At 51.0% G+C, this 14,617-nt stretch overlaps 1 protein-coding gene across 11 annotated transcripts in view; it reads right to left on the bottom strand.

Moving 5' to 3' along the window:
- TPM3 (tropomyosin 3) overlaps window positions 1-14,617 on the bottom strand; it is a 48,668-nt gene that overhangs the window by 21,231 nt on the left and 12,820 nt on the right. For 3 of the 11 annotated variants that reach the window (XM_088456310.1, XM_088456319.1, XM_088456315.1), the window contains 6 exons: window positions 12,820-12,953; window positions 10,500-10,617; window positions 9,777-9,847; window positions 8,886-8,961; window positions 8,098-8,160; window positions 5,589-5,658 (listed from right to left, as the gene is read on the bottom strand). In XM_088456310.1, coding sequence (XP_088312436.1) covers window positions 5,589-5,658; window positions 8,098-8,160; window positions 8,886-8,961; window positions 9,777-9,847; window positions 10,500-10,617; window positions 12,820-12,953 — 532 coding nt within the window. Of the gene's footprint in view, window positions 1-4,325; window positions 4,468-4,757; window positions 4,841-5,588; window positions 5,659-8,097; window positions 8,161-8,885; window positions 8,962-9,281; window positions 9,358-9,776; window positions 9,848-10,499; window positions 10,618-12,819; window positions 12,954-14,617 lie in introns of those variants that run through there. The other 8 variants (XM_088456308.1, XM_088456314.1, XM_088456309.1 and 5 more) reach the window with 5 other exon arrangements.

Below are 14,617 nucleotides of genomic sequence, written 5' to 3'. Positions count from 1 at the left end.
AGAAAACAGAACAACCAGTCCCTCACTGAGATAGTGGGGATGGCCTAATAAGCTCCGCTTACCGCAACAACTGCATAGCTTTCTGGATCTGTAAGGCCCTTGTAAAGAGGGCGTACCCTCCTACCCACGTAGCCGCGGCAACTTGACACTAATACCGGGCGAACTGAGAAAATCGGTATCTCCCAGTTGTAGGCCTGTCCCGTCAGGCTGAAGAGATATCCGTAGGTTCAGAAGCAGGATCGGCTGGCAGTCCAGGCCTGCTCGGTACTGGATATGTCGGCCCTTGTAGATGCCGACAGTCTACGAAGAAACAGACCTTTAGGCTGACCCAGAGGACAAAAAAGACTTAACAGACTTAGTCTGAGGCCTTGTAGTGGGCATAGCTGAAAGCGGTAAACTTGTCGTTAGTAATACTGCCAATGTTACTACAATCTTGTCAAGGTCAGGACCAAACAATATCAACCCTAAAGATGGTATCTGCACCTCTGCATTCCCAGAGCGCAGCCATAGGGTATTACGGAGGATACAGTCGCAGCCGGAACTCTGAAAGTTAGGAGACTGGTATCCAATATAGGCATTTCCACCTATGACAACAGCATATATTACGTGAGCGACCAAATACATTTGAACCCCTGACGTGTTGGAGGGGAAAAAACGTTACAAATGTATCAACCCAATATGCAATAGTATTAACCAACCATGCTATAGCCATGGTAGGATGGGTAACAACTCCTGAAAGCGAGTATACTGATTTCAGGCAGAGTTACCACCTACGGATCCGAAGAATCCGACCACGCAGGAATGGGAGGCGTAGTAACGTCTGTAATCAGACGAGTAACACGCCCATCCCCCCCAGGAGGGGCTCGTGATGACCCTCAGGGAATTTGGGACAGGAGGCCAAACACTGTTGTAACACCACCTATCTGGCAACAGCCAGAGTCCCGCTATGCGATCCACCCGCTAGTCAGCAACAGGTAACCCGAAGGCACGCAATACTGAGGGTGTATGATACAGGTGCAGGTCAACATTCACTCTAACCAGAATGGACCTGCTACCAGCCCTAAAGCAGGGATAATAATACCTGAAATAGGCTTCCCCCCGTGTAAGAGGGAAAGAGCCCCGAACAGTACCCAGTTCACGGCAGAGCCAACTGGGAAGTAACCACAGGGCGTCAACCACGGCAATTAGCGTTTCGTAGAAAACGACATCCACCCAGGGTGGCTGTTGTGGTAATCCCTGCAAGGGGAATGACAGACTATTGTGGCACCAGGGGGAATTCATATACTGCGAAAAACCCCTGCAGGGAGCGGTAGTCTGTGTCACAGGGGAAGAGTGCAAGAAGCTGCGAGATACCCTGAGATGAAAAGGGCAGTATGGTGAAGTAACCCCAAGTGAGGTACAACAATGGGGCCCGCCCGGCGATCCGCAATTGAGAGGATCCCGAGAAAACAAACCGCCCAAGGGGGTCGTGAAAGGGGCCGGCACCAGATGACGCCACATACAGAACCCTTTATGAGTCAAATCCTCCGCACTAACACCTGCAGCACATGACTTGCAGGATAGTAAAAATGGGTGCAGTATAACGCTCTATCTCCTGGTCAGACATATCTGACCAATCTTGGCGGAAATATTAAGCAGCACTATACTGGTCCTGACTGATGCCAAAAATTAGCTGCAGGGACCCATTTTCAGCGTATGCAACACACAGTTCCATCTAAAATATGGCAACGTGCAGCACGCAACAGTATGTGACAAACCACACAAATATTAACAAGTATATAAATGTGAGGTCTCAGAACCACCCTAAGTACAGCTGTATTAGGGCAGATAAGGAAAGGGATAGATATACACTGACAGGTGAGAGAATAAAGTACAGACAGTCAGCACTAGCATAAGTCACATACAATGCAGATATATACATATATACATAAACATGTCATATAATATACTGCACTATTACACTGCATTCAACTACCCAGATTCAGTGTCTGGGAAGGCTACAGCGCTGTGTACACTGACCTGATGGTGAGGTACGCAGGGGGACTGGACTCACTGCCATCTCCAGAGATTTCTGCTGCACCACAAAGAAATGGCCGCTGGAGACCTCAGAGGAAGCGTGGCCCGCGGAGGAAGCAGCTCAGCGACGCCAGACTATGGATACTGAAAGGCGCGCTGAGCTGAGGGGAGGAGCCGCTGTAACAGGGAAGGCTGCCTCCCCTGGCCGGCTATTAACCCCCGGGACGCCGGCTCCCTGCACCGATCGTTAAGTCCCTGGTGGTCTAGTGGACACACGGGGTATGGGGGGCCCGCCGCCACTGCCGGCGCCTCCGGTCTGTCCCCTGAGACCGGAGGCACAGGACTGCATTTGAAATGCGCGGATCACCGCAAGCGGTGATCCGCGACCTTACCTGCTCCCCGTGGATCCGGCAGCAGTCCTGGGCGCCCACAGAGTCCGGCTAGTACAGACTCTGGGGTCCCGCTGAGATCCCCAGATCTGTACTGGCGTCTCAACGCCAGCGGGGTGACGGAGCGGCAGCTTAGACGTCCTATGGACAGTCCGACGCTGCCGCTCTGAAGAGTCCAAAGTCCATGGAAAAAAACTTTGTCCCTAAAAAAATAAAATAAGCTTAGGGGCTGCTAATCAGCTCCCCCTGCGCTAACGGTGACCCGACTCCGGCCGGGCACCAACTTAAACTGAGGTGCCTCTGGCTTGGGGGTGGGGTTATAGGGAGAGTGGACCCAGTGCATCCTGGGAGCTAAAAGCTTTTACTGCGTGGTGCCCGGATTTGGTTCCCAACCTATACCCCAAGGTCAACCCTGTGGACCCCCTATGGACCCTGAAGTAGAAATATATATATACAGTCAGCCGTATAGCGCACACTGGGAGGGACTGGTATCCCCTGGCTGCCCCCCTCTAGTTACACAGCAGACATCCCCTGTATATATACAGTTAGCCATATAGCACACACTGGGAGGGACTGGTATCCCCTGGCTGCCCCCCTCTAGTTACACAGCAGACACCCCCTGTATATATACAGTCAGCCATATAGCACACACTGGGAGGGACTGGTATCCCCTGGCTGCCCCCCCCTCTAGTTACACAGCAGACACCCCCGTTATATATACAGTCAGCCATATAGCGCACACTGGGAGGGACGGGTATCCCCTGGCTGTCCCCCTCTAGTTACACAGCAGACACCCCGCCATATAGCGCACACTGGGAGGGACTGGTAACCCCTGGCTGCCCCCCCCCTCTAGTTACACAGCAGACACCCCCTGTATATATACAGTCAGCCGTATACTGGGAGGGACTGGTGCTATGGAAGCGTTCTGTCCTGCAATATACTGATGAGCGGGTTGGGAGATTTCGGGGTTGTATAATGGAGGGAATCTCCTTTAGTCGTCCTGCCTCAGAGCTGGGATGCAGCACATTCTGAGGTAACCTGAAACCGCTGCAGAACTCAGATACAACAAACAGTTGCAGAGCCCGTTCTTACAGGAGAATGTCAGGAGGTTTACACAACAGGAACCCCCCCCCCCCCGCTGTGCTCACTGCCAGATGGTACAAGGTAATCCCCATACATGGGAGTGATCTTCATGTACTGCCCCACGCTACACAGGATCATAACATGTATCAGCAAACAGACCACCACAAAGGGGCCCTAATGCAGAGCTGTCCCTTCGCAGAGCGCACTGACGACATGTATCACACCAAGCACACGGACAGGGGTGGCCCGGCTGTAGCAATACGGACAGTTCAGCATTATCTCTAGTCCCATATGTCCAGCACTCGCCAGCAAATGTATTTCTTAATAAGCCCAAATATAGTCAGGACCGTGCAGCGGCTCTGACTGCAGGCGGCCGGGGACCATCGGAGCGATGCGCCGTTATTGCTGCCTGACCTGCAGAACCCCGCGTGGAGGAGAGCGCAATATTCATGCTCACTGCCTGGTACACTGTACGCGGACTGCAAGCCAAGCTTCGCCCCGTATCTTTGCGCAAATCAGACGGTCCCTGTAGCTTTCCCTGTAAATAACCGTAGGCTGGAATAAAACCGCAGGAGCCCGCGTGAGACCCCCGTCATTCTGCCCACGACAGATCAGACTGGCGGACGTTATAAGGGAGGGGACGTGCAGAGCTGTCAGCAATATAATACTATGCGGCCGACACGGAGACCTGGTGACTCCTGCGCTGCCTAAGCCAGGTGCATGGTCACCGCGGACCGGACAAGGAGGGTCAGGCATGTACATAGAGAGGAGTCCACACTATCCATTGTATATATGTAAGCAGCGCAGTCGTCATGGGTTATAAAAAACGTAATTACACACAGTGAGTGTCTCTTTTATATAAACATTCAGTTTCATCTCATCGATACTGCCGATCATGAGAGAGAGAGAGAGAGAGAGAGAGAGAGAGGGAGGAATAAGGAGCCAGCAGGAGACGCGTCAGAGGAGTCGCCAGATTTATCTAGGTGAGAAATGAGAGATGGGAGAGTTGGTACAGAGCAGAGAGATATACGAGGGAGGGGTGCATGCAGTGAGGAAGGGGATGCACACCAAACCATTATATCACACACGTCACACACATCAGTGAGCGGTGCAGAGATCACACAGCAGAAACCCCCCCCCAGGCAGTCAGCGACCACTCTGCAAGCAGTGAGCGGCAGGCTGGGCTCGGAGACTGGAGGAGCCTCCTTACGGCACTCGGTGAGGTTAGAGCACAGCCGACGCCCCACCCTGGGCAAGCACACACGGTATTTACATGGAGGTCATATCATTCAGGGCGTGGTCCAGCTCCTCACTAATAGCTTTGTACTTCAGCTTCTGGGCGTACAACTCATCTGGGTGGGGAGAGGGGAGGACGAGTGAGGAGGGAAAAAGAGGTCACAGAGAAACAGCGCAGAGGCGTCAGACCGACACCGATAACACACACTGCGAGTACGGCGTTTACCGATCGTCTCCTGCTCATGGCAACAGCCAGGACCATCCCTGGGACTTTCCTAACAGTCCACAAAGTGTAGAGCTGGCCACACACGGTGCGATTTGTAATCGGATCTGATGCCGCAAACCATTTCCCTTGAAAATTCTTCCCTTCAGATTCTGCACAATAGGTGTTTAAAATGCAACGATTCCACATAAGACCATATGATTTGATCTATCATACGCGATTTGACTCTCGTATAAGATAGATCGTATGGCGGCATGGAGTGGCCAGGGACATCACAGATCCTACATCAGATCGCAGATTAACATATGTACATACGATGTGTGTCACATCATACACGATCGGTTGAGAACTCTCTGCAAAACCATCTGATCTGCGATCCAACTAGAGGACGGCGGGGACGCGCATCGGGAATCGCAGAAGACATAAAAAACAGCTATTTTCATACAAATGGTCTGTACAACCAGTCAAAACTGTCCATATCGGGTAAAAAATCGTACCGTGTATGGGCACCATAACACTAACATAAAAAAGGCTCAGTGACCCGTTCTTATGACTGCACACGCTATGGGCAAAGCCGTATTAACCTGAGCAGAGAGGGGTCTCCTCATCGGGAAGTCGTGTGACAACGGTTTGTTACTAACCTTCCAGATCATCAATGGTCTTCTCAAGTTTGGCAACTGACCGCTCTGCAAACTCTGCTCTAGTTTCGGCCTGTGAAATAAAGAAAAAACAAATCACTCAAAAACAAGTGTCTAAACTTCTGTGCTGCCCAAGGGGGGAGGTATGAGTCCGCAAACCATTATTTCATCTAAGCCTAACATTGGAGCAACCTCAAGTATGGTCGATGGTGCAGTACAGTACCAACTAGTGCCAGCATCAAACAGGGCCACTGGCATATCAGGGCTGAAGCTGGCGCCATCACTAACTATGGCTACTGGAATAGCAGAGCACCAACTGGTGCCATTACTAACTATGGCTACCGGAATAGCAGAGTACCAACTGGTGCCATTACTAACTATGGCTACTGGATTAGTAGAGCACCAACTGGTGCCGTTACTAACTATGGCTACCGGAATAGCAGAGCACCAACTGGCGCCATTACTAACTATGGCTACTGGAATAGTAGAGCACCAACTGGTGCAAGTGTGCTAGAATAACAGAGCCAACCAATGCCAGTATCATATTTGCCACCGATATAGCAGAGCAACAAGTGGTATCACCATCAACTATGGCTGCCGGTATATCAGAGTAGTGACAGGTGCCAGCAGAAACTATGGCTGCCGGTATATCAGAGTAGTGACAGGTGCCAGCAGAAACTATGGCTGCCGGTATATCAGAGTACTAACAGGATCCAGCAGAAAATATGGCTGCCGGTATATTAAAGTAGTGACAGGTGCCAGCAGAAACTATGGCTGCCGGTAGAGTAGTGACAGGTGCCAGCAGAAACTATGGCTGCCGGTATATCAGAGTAGTGACAGGTGCCAGCAGAAACTATGGCTGCCGGTATATGAGAGTAGTAACAGGTGCCAGCAGAAACTATGGCTGCCGGTAGAGTAGTGACAGGTGCCAGCAGAAACTATGGCTGCCGGTATATCAGAGTAGTGACAGGTGCCAGCAGAAACTATGGCTGCCGGTATATCAGAGTAGTGACAGGTGCCAGCAGAAACTATGGCTGCCGGTATATCAGAGTAGTGACAGGTGCCAGCAGAAACTATGGCTGCCGGTATATCAGAGTAGTGACAGGTGCCAGCAGAAACTATGGCTGCCGGTAGAGTAGTGACTGGTGCCAGCAGAAACTATGGCTGCCGGTAGAGTAGTGACTGGTGCCAGCAGAAACTATGGCTGCCGGTAGAGTAGAGTAGTGACTGGTGCCAGCAGAAACTATGGCTGCCGGTATATCAGAGTAGTGACAGGTGCCAGCAGAAACTATGGCTGCCGGTAGAGTAGAGTAGTGACTGGTGCCAGCAGAAACTATGACTGCCGGTATATCAGAGTAGTGACAGGTGCCAGCAGAAACTATGGCTGCCGGTAGAGTAGTGACAGGTGCCAGCAGAAACTATGGCTGCCGGTAGAGTAGAGTAGTGACTGGTGCCAGCAGAAACTATGGCTGCCGGTATATCAGAGTAGTAACAGGTGCCAGCAGAAACTATGGCTGCCGGTAGAATAGAGTAGTGACTGGTGCCAGCAGAAACTATGGCTGCCGGTATATCAGAGTGGTGATTGGTGCCAGCAGAAACTATGGCTGTCGGCATAGCAGAGTAGTGATTGGTGCCAGCAGATATGAAAGATACCCCTATAACCAGTGGGTTAAATAATTAATTTCTACATAAACATAAAAGTTGTAACACACAGCCTGTGCTAGGCCCCATTGAGGTTTGAAAAGAGATTGTAGTTGCAGTCTATGCATAGAATGGTCAGATTCACCTTGAGGACACAAGACATAAATTGAGAGGCCCTAGCTTGTACCTGTCATTATTAGAGATGTATAATGAGCCATCCATAGCTTATATGGTGTTATCAGTACAGTGAGCCACATTCCAATATAATGACCATTGTAAGATGTGTAGAGACGCTAAGCATTATGGGTAACTGATAGTGATATCCATATTCTACAGACAAAGGGGCTTTGAGAGTTTATCTCCAGACATTAGGACACGTCATTAAAGTATTTCTTTGCCTGGTAGTATATCTCAGTGCTTACAGAGCATGTGCAAGAGGTAAGAATGGTCCATGCTATGCTGTACCAATCAGTGCTGGGTACCCAGTATGTAACTAATATGGGCTTAATATCCGGAAAGCCAACACCCATATAGTAGGGTATATAAATCAGGACCCAGTCAAAGGCTCTTTGGCTCGTGCATGGACCGGAGACTGCAGTAGGGTGCCTGCAATGTATATTGTACTGCCTGGGCGTTATTGAAACGATGGCTCCCCAGATGAAGATGAAGTACATGTTATGTTGAAGAGGATGAACTACCGGTGTCATCTGAATACATAGACAAAAGTTGAGTATACTGTATACTTTGTATGTTAATGGTTTGTTACTTGCAAATAAAGTGTGTTCATTTGTACTCAAATGGTCACGTCTGTAACTATTAATTTTGATCAGAACAAAACCCACCGTCAGGCAAACCCCTTCCAATTTCTCACCTCTTTTAGCTTGTCTGTCAGAATCTTAATTTCTTCCTCATATTTATCTTCCTTTTGAGAATACTGCAGGAAAAGAAAACTGATTTGAGGCCATGGTGTATGACGGAGCAGAGCGCCCTGGCTCTCCTTTCAGATGGAGCGCCCACCCTGTCCCAGAGATTACTACGTGCCAGAGATGGCTACACACACACATCACACGGCTAATGAGGATTAATGTGCACCATAATTACATTTACACCAATACATCCACATACCAACTAATGTAGTATAAGCCAGTCTAACACTTAGATGTACAATATCCATGGGCAGCAGATTTGGGCGATGACTGTATACACCGCACCCTACAACTGAGCACCCGCCTAACATGCAACCAGCCCAAGTCTCAGATACTCAAACTACTAACCACTTATCCAAGGACCAGAGCATGTACAATACAAGCTGCGATATATAGGAGGACTAATACTCAGAGAGGTATTCATCTACGCACAGCAGACTTCATGTTGTAACGCTGACGTGCGCTGCGGCCTCTGTAAATGGTGACGGCAGTCGGTGTTGGATGCACAATTAGAAGTACAATGTCTAAATGTCACACATCTACCACAACATCACGCATACTTCAGTCTGGTGAGAAGTATCTTCCTCTTGAACAAACTGATATTTTACTTCTGGTTCTACAAGCAAGCAGTAACTTTTGTACCTGCGGGCAGCCACCCCATGTCATCGTTATATAGTCTTATGTAGACACTCTGGACAGGAGTAGCCACAGGACCTTCCTGGCCCCTGCTTACCTTCTCCGCCTGAGCCTCCAAAGACTTCAGGTTGTTGGTGACATTTTTCAGCTCATCCTCGAGCTCGGCACATTTGCTGAGGAAGGATTGAGGCCGAAGGATAGGAAAGGAATGAATGGAAACGAGAAAAGAGGGAGAGAGCCAAGGAGTGAGAAGAGCCAACTCCTAGAGGAGGTAGAGCTTCGGAGAGGAGTCTCAGAGCCGGCACTTCCTGCCCTGTCCCATGTGTCATTACGGGACCAGCAATAAGGAGAGCAAGGCAGGAAGCCGCAGCTGGTGCTGCCCAGAGATTGTGACAGGGCAGGAAGTCTGGGGACTGATCACAGGACACAGATGGGATAGTACAGAGGGAACAAGGAGCAGCCGGGAGGAGGTAGGAGCCACGGGGGTTAGTACCTTTTCTTCAGACGCGTTCAAACCCTTCAGGTTCTGGTCTAGGAGTCGGATTTGCTCATCCAGATCTCGGACCCGGCTGCGTTAGCGGTCACAAGGTGGCGATCGGCAGAAGATGGTTTGGGATTTGGGTGGAGGAAAGACAACAGCAACACACAGAACAAAGCCGGGGATGGGCAGAAACAAACAATCAAATTCTGGTCATGCGTGTGAGGAGGGGGCTGAACAAGGCCTGAAACAAACACTGCGCCCACCAAACCCCCAGAGGATTGCCATCACGCTGCGACCTCTAGAGGCCCCATCATCACTAGGGGACAGACTGACGTCACAGGCCATAGGCTGCAGTTAGCAAGCAGCCACGCTCACTATATTTATCTGCACACAGTGCTAACATGCAGCCACCAGGGGGCAGTCACCTGAGAGTACATGGGTAACCCAGCCCACTATGGTTTCCTTCAGGCCTTGTCTAACATGGGCGTGCAGGGGGATGATACTCACGACTCTGCTATTTCTGCCCTCTCCTCTGTGCGCTCCAGGTCCCCCTCAATGATCACCAGCTTCCGTGCCACCTGCAAATGTCAGCGGGAAGGTGGTCAGGGAATAGATGGCGGTATTATTACTAACGCTCGCTAGGCTGGAACAAAACAGGCCACCACTGCAATTATCTGGCGTTTATTTCAATTCATCATCCAGCCTGGTTTGTTGCGCCTGGGTGGGGGGAGGGGCAGGCCCGGCCTGGTTTGTTGCGCCTGGGAGGGGGAGGGGCAGGCCCGGCCTGGTTTGTTGCGCCTGGGTGGGGGAGGGGCAGGCCCGGCCTGGTTTGTTGCGCCTGGGTGGGGGAGGGGCAGGCCCGGCCTGGTTTGTTGCGCCTGGGTGGGAGAGGGGCAGGCCCGGCCTGGTTTGTTGCGCCTGGGTGGAGGAGGGGCGGGGCAGGCCTGGTTTGTTGCGCCTGGGTGGAGGAGGGGCGGGGCAGGCCCGGCCTGGTTTGTTGCGCCTGGGTGGAGGAGGGGCAGGCCTGGCCTGGTTTGTTGCGCCTGGGTGGGGGAGGGGCAGGCCCGGTCTGGTTTGTTGCGCCTGGGTGGGGGAGGGGCAGGCCCGGCCTGGTTTGTTGCGCCTGGGTGGAGGAGGGGCAGGCCCGGTCTGGTTTGCTGCGCCTGGGTGGAGGAGGGGCAGGCCCGGTCTGGTTTGCTGCGCCTGGGTGGAGGAGGGGCAGGCACTCACCTCCTCGTACTTCCTGTCCGCCTCCTCCGCTATGTGCTTGGCTTCCTTCAGCTGGATTTCTTGCAATTCCATTTTTTCCTCATCCTTTAGGGCTCTGTTCTCAATGACTTTCATCCCTCTGTAAGCAGAGAGAGGACACAGATCATATGCAGAGCAGTATACAGACCCTACCTTACGTAGCAGCAGTAGGGGTCAAAACCCTATAGAGCCTCAGATGCCCCCACAGAGTAACAGCATATGCAGAGCACCGGCTTCCTGGCCCCTTCCCATCCTGCTCCAATTATACACACACACACACAGTATATACAGTAACGTCAGGAGCCAGCAGTAACTACTCAGGTGCACTAGCTCTGATTACACACACGCAGTATATACAGTAACGTCAGGAGCCAGCAGTGACTACTCAGGTGCACTAGCTCCGATTATACACACACGCAGTATATACAGTAACGTCAGGAGCCAGCAGTAACTACTCAGGTGCACTAGCTCTGATTACACACACGCAGTATATACAGTAACGTCAGGAGCCAGCAGTGACTACTCAGGTGCACTAGCTCTGATTATACACACACGCAGTATATACAGTAACGTCAGGAGCCAGCAGTGACTACTCAGGTGCACTAGCTCTGATTATACACACACGCAGTATATACAGTAACGTCAGGAGCCAGCAGTGACTACTCAGGTGCACTAGCTCGGATTACACACACGCAGTATATACAGTAACGTCAGGAGCCAGCAGTGACTACTCAGGTGCACTAGCTCGGATTACACACACACACACAGTATATACAGTAACGTCAGGAGCCAGCAGTGACTACTCAGGTGCACTAGCTCTGATTATACACACACGCAGTATATACAGTAACGTCGGGAGCCAGCAGTGACTACTCAGGTGCACTAGCTCTGATTACACACACGCAGTATATACAGTAACGTCAGGAGCCAGCAGTGACTACTCAGGTGCACTAGCTCTGATTACACACCCGCAGTATATACAGTAACGTCAGGAGCCAGCAGTGACTACTCAGGTGCACTAGCTCGGATTACACACACGCAGTATATACAGTAACGTCAGGAGCCAGCAGTGACTACTCAGGTGCACTAGCTCTGATTACACACACACACAGTATATACAGTAACGTCAGGAGCCAGCAGTGACTACTCAGGTGCACTAGCTCTGATTATACACACACGCAGTATATACAGTAACGTCAGGAGCCAGCAGTGACTACTCAGGTGCACTAGCTCTGATTACACACCCGCAGTATATACAGTAACGTCAGGAGCCAGCAGTGACTACTCAGGTGCACTAGCTCTGATTATACACACACGCAGTATATACAGTAACGTCAGGAGCCAGCAGTGACTACTCAGGTGCACTAGCTCTGATTACACACACACAGTATATACAGTAACGTCAGGAGCCAGCAGTGACTACTCAGGTGCACTAGCTCTGATTACACACCCGCAGTATATACAGTAACGTCAGGAGCCAGCAGTGACTACTCAGGTGCACTAGCTCTGATTATACACACACGCAGTATATACAGTAACGTCAGGAGCCAGCAGTGACTACTCAGGTGCACTAGCTCTGATTACACACACACGCAGTATATACAGTAACGTCAGGAGCCAGCAGTGACTACTCAGGTGCACTAGCTCGGATTACACACCCGCAGTATATACAGTAACGTCAGGAGCCAGCAGTGACTACACAGGTGCACTAGCTCTGATTATACACACACGCAGTATATACAGTAACGTCAGGAGCCAGCAGTGACTACTCAGGTGCACTAGCTCTGATTACACACCCGCAGTATATACAGTAACGTCAGGAGCCAGCAGTGACAACTCAGGTGCACCGGCTGCCTGGCCCCTTCCCATCCTGCTCTGATTATACACACACACGCAGTATATACAGCAATGAGGACTGAACTATCCAACAAGTCTGGATATGTCAGGACAGACAGACACAACTGGTTCGGCGGCTGCTTACACCGTAAACACGGAGACTGACGTCACTAATTTCCAAACCAGTTGTGGCGATTAAAGGTCAGAGGGCTTGTGTTGCCCGGCAGGATAAGGGGCCCCAATACACCTGAATGTCATGGCATAGCTGTTTGGCGCTGTGCCCACAGGCACCTGAGCACACTCACAGCTGATCACAGATAACGCTGTATAAACACACAGAGCCCAGATCCTGCTCGCTTCCCGACAAACAGGAAACGCTGGAAGCTGCAGCACCTCCTGGATTCCTGGGGGAGGGGATAATATAACAGGATGCCCCCCCACCCCCCTTGCCAGGACACTCACTAACCTCTCGCTCTCATCTGCAGTCTTCTCGGCCTCCTCTAGCTTCTGCACGGCGGTGGAGAGACGCTCCTGAGCCCTGTCCAGTTCTTCCTCCACCAGCTGGATGCGGCGATTCAGGGACGCGACCTCGGCTTCGGCCTGATGGGAGAAGACAGCATGGTTAGCGCTGGACGCCGTCTCATCGCTATGGCCATAAGTAGGACGTACAGATTATCACACTACTCTGATTATTGTCATTAACCCCACGTCCTACAAAAGCTGAACACACCTCGCCAAAAGTACCACTGGGGCGTCTGAACTGACTAAAGGTGCGTACACACTAGATGAGTAAAATGAGCGATTGAACGATTAAGATATTATATCGCTCATTAATCGTCCAGTAAAACGCAGAAAACGACCAGTGATGTGCGCTCCCGCTGTCTGCTTCTGACATCTCTCATCGCCTGAACATGTGATAAGGACAGGTTGGGCAGGTTCGGGGTGAGAGAGGCTGAACGACAGACACATCGCTCAGTGTGGGCACATTATCACCGCACTAGATGAAGAACGATTGCACCATTACAATGTCCTTCCACTGTCATCTCTACAGAACAAAAAGTAAGTGTCAGGAAACACATAACCTCTACACAGAGGGCAGGAGCTGTAGTCATCCCAAGAAGGGTGCCGTCCCCGCACCCTCCGAGTGCCAGCTTCTTGTATCACCAGAACGTGTCACGCTCACTGCTCGCAGACACTCGGTGCACATAACCCAACACGGAAGGCACATGTGGCTAATTCAGGACAACTGCCATGCTAGCCCTCACTGCCAGAACCCAGGAGCTCTGCCACTGAGCTACAACTCCCAGCATATTCTGACCATAAGCAATCCCAGCCCCATATGCCACACATATGATGAGTGATAACACGGAACAAGCCGACCTCTGCCCCCTTCCATGTGGCCCTATAGTAACCATCATTACATGACCCAACCACACGTGTACTCTACTGCACAGAAACAGTATCCTCGCCAGTCATCTCACTAGATTGCTAGCTCTTTAGAGCAAAGTCTGCTAATAAACCACTACATTGTAAACTGCAGCTGGCAGAAAGTTATCTAGAAGAGTGTCAGCTCCTATGATTAATCCAACAATACTAATGTGTCAGCTCCAAATCTCTATCAACAAAGAACAAGCACTTGTACACAAGGTCTTCTTTATTCACTGAAGTGTCAGCTCTAAGGATCAGTCACATTATAGAAGCAGACAGTGTAAATCCCTTATCACTAACAGCCTATCTACTGGAATCCCGCCTGGGAAGAGGGGCTCAGTATGGGATTAGAGAGTCCGCTCTGGCCGGGATTAGAGTGTCAGATAATGGCCTCAGGGTAAGATTAGAGTGTCAGCTCCTGGGCTCAGTGTAGGATCAGCGTATCAGTTCCTGGGCTCATGTTCCCGGGTAGGATCAGAGTGTCAGCTCCTGGGCTCAGGGTCTCAAGTAGAATTAGAGTGTCAGCTCCTTGACTCAGGGTCGGATCACAGTGTCACCTCCTGGGCTCAGGATGAGAGAGTGTCAGCTCATTGGCTCAGGATCTTGTGTAGGATTAGAGTGTCAGATCCTGGATTCAGCGTCTCGTGGTAGGATTAGTGTGTTAGCTCCTGGGTTTAGGGTAGGATTAGTGTGTCAACTCCTGGGCTCAGGATAGGATTAGAATGTCAACTCCTGGGTTTAGGGTCTCTGAGTATGATTAGAGAGTAAACTCTTGGGCTCACAGTCTCTGGGTAGGGCTAGATTGTCAGCTCTTGGGTTTAGGGTCTTGGGGTAGA

The sequence above is a fragment of the Taudactylus pleione genome, unplaced genomic scaffold, assembly GCF_031769625.1.
Source record: "Taudactylus pleione unplaced genomic scaffold, aTauple2 ptg000696l, whole genome shotgun sequence".
NCBI classification, from domain to species: domain Eukaryota; kingdom Metazoa; phylum Chordata; class Amphibia; order Anura; family Myobatrachidae; genus Taudactylus; species Taudactylus pleione.
The sequence above is the reverse complement of the archived record's forward strand: the minus strand, read 5'-3'. Positions and strand labels throughout refer to the sequence as shown.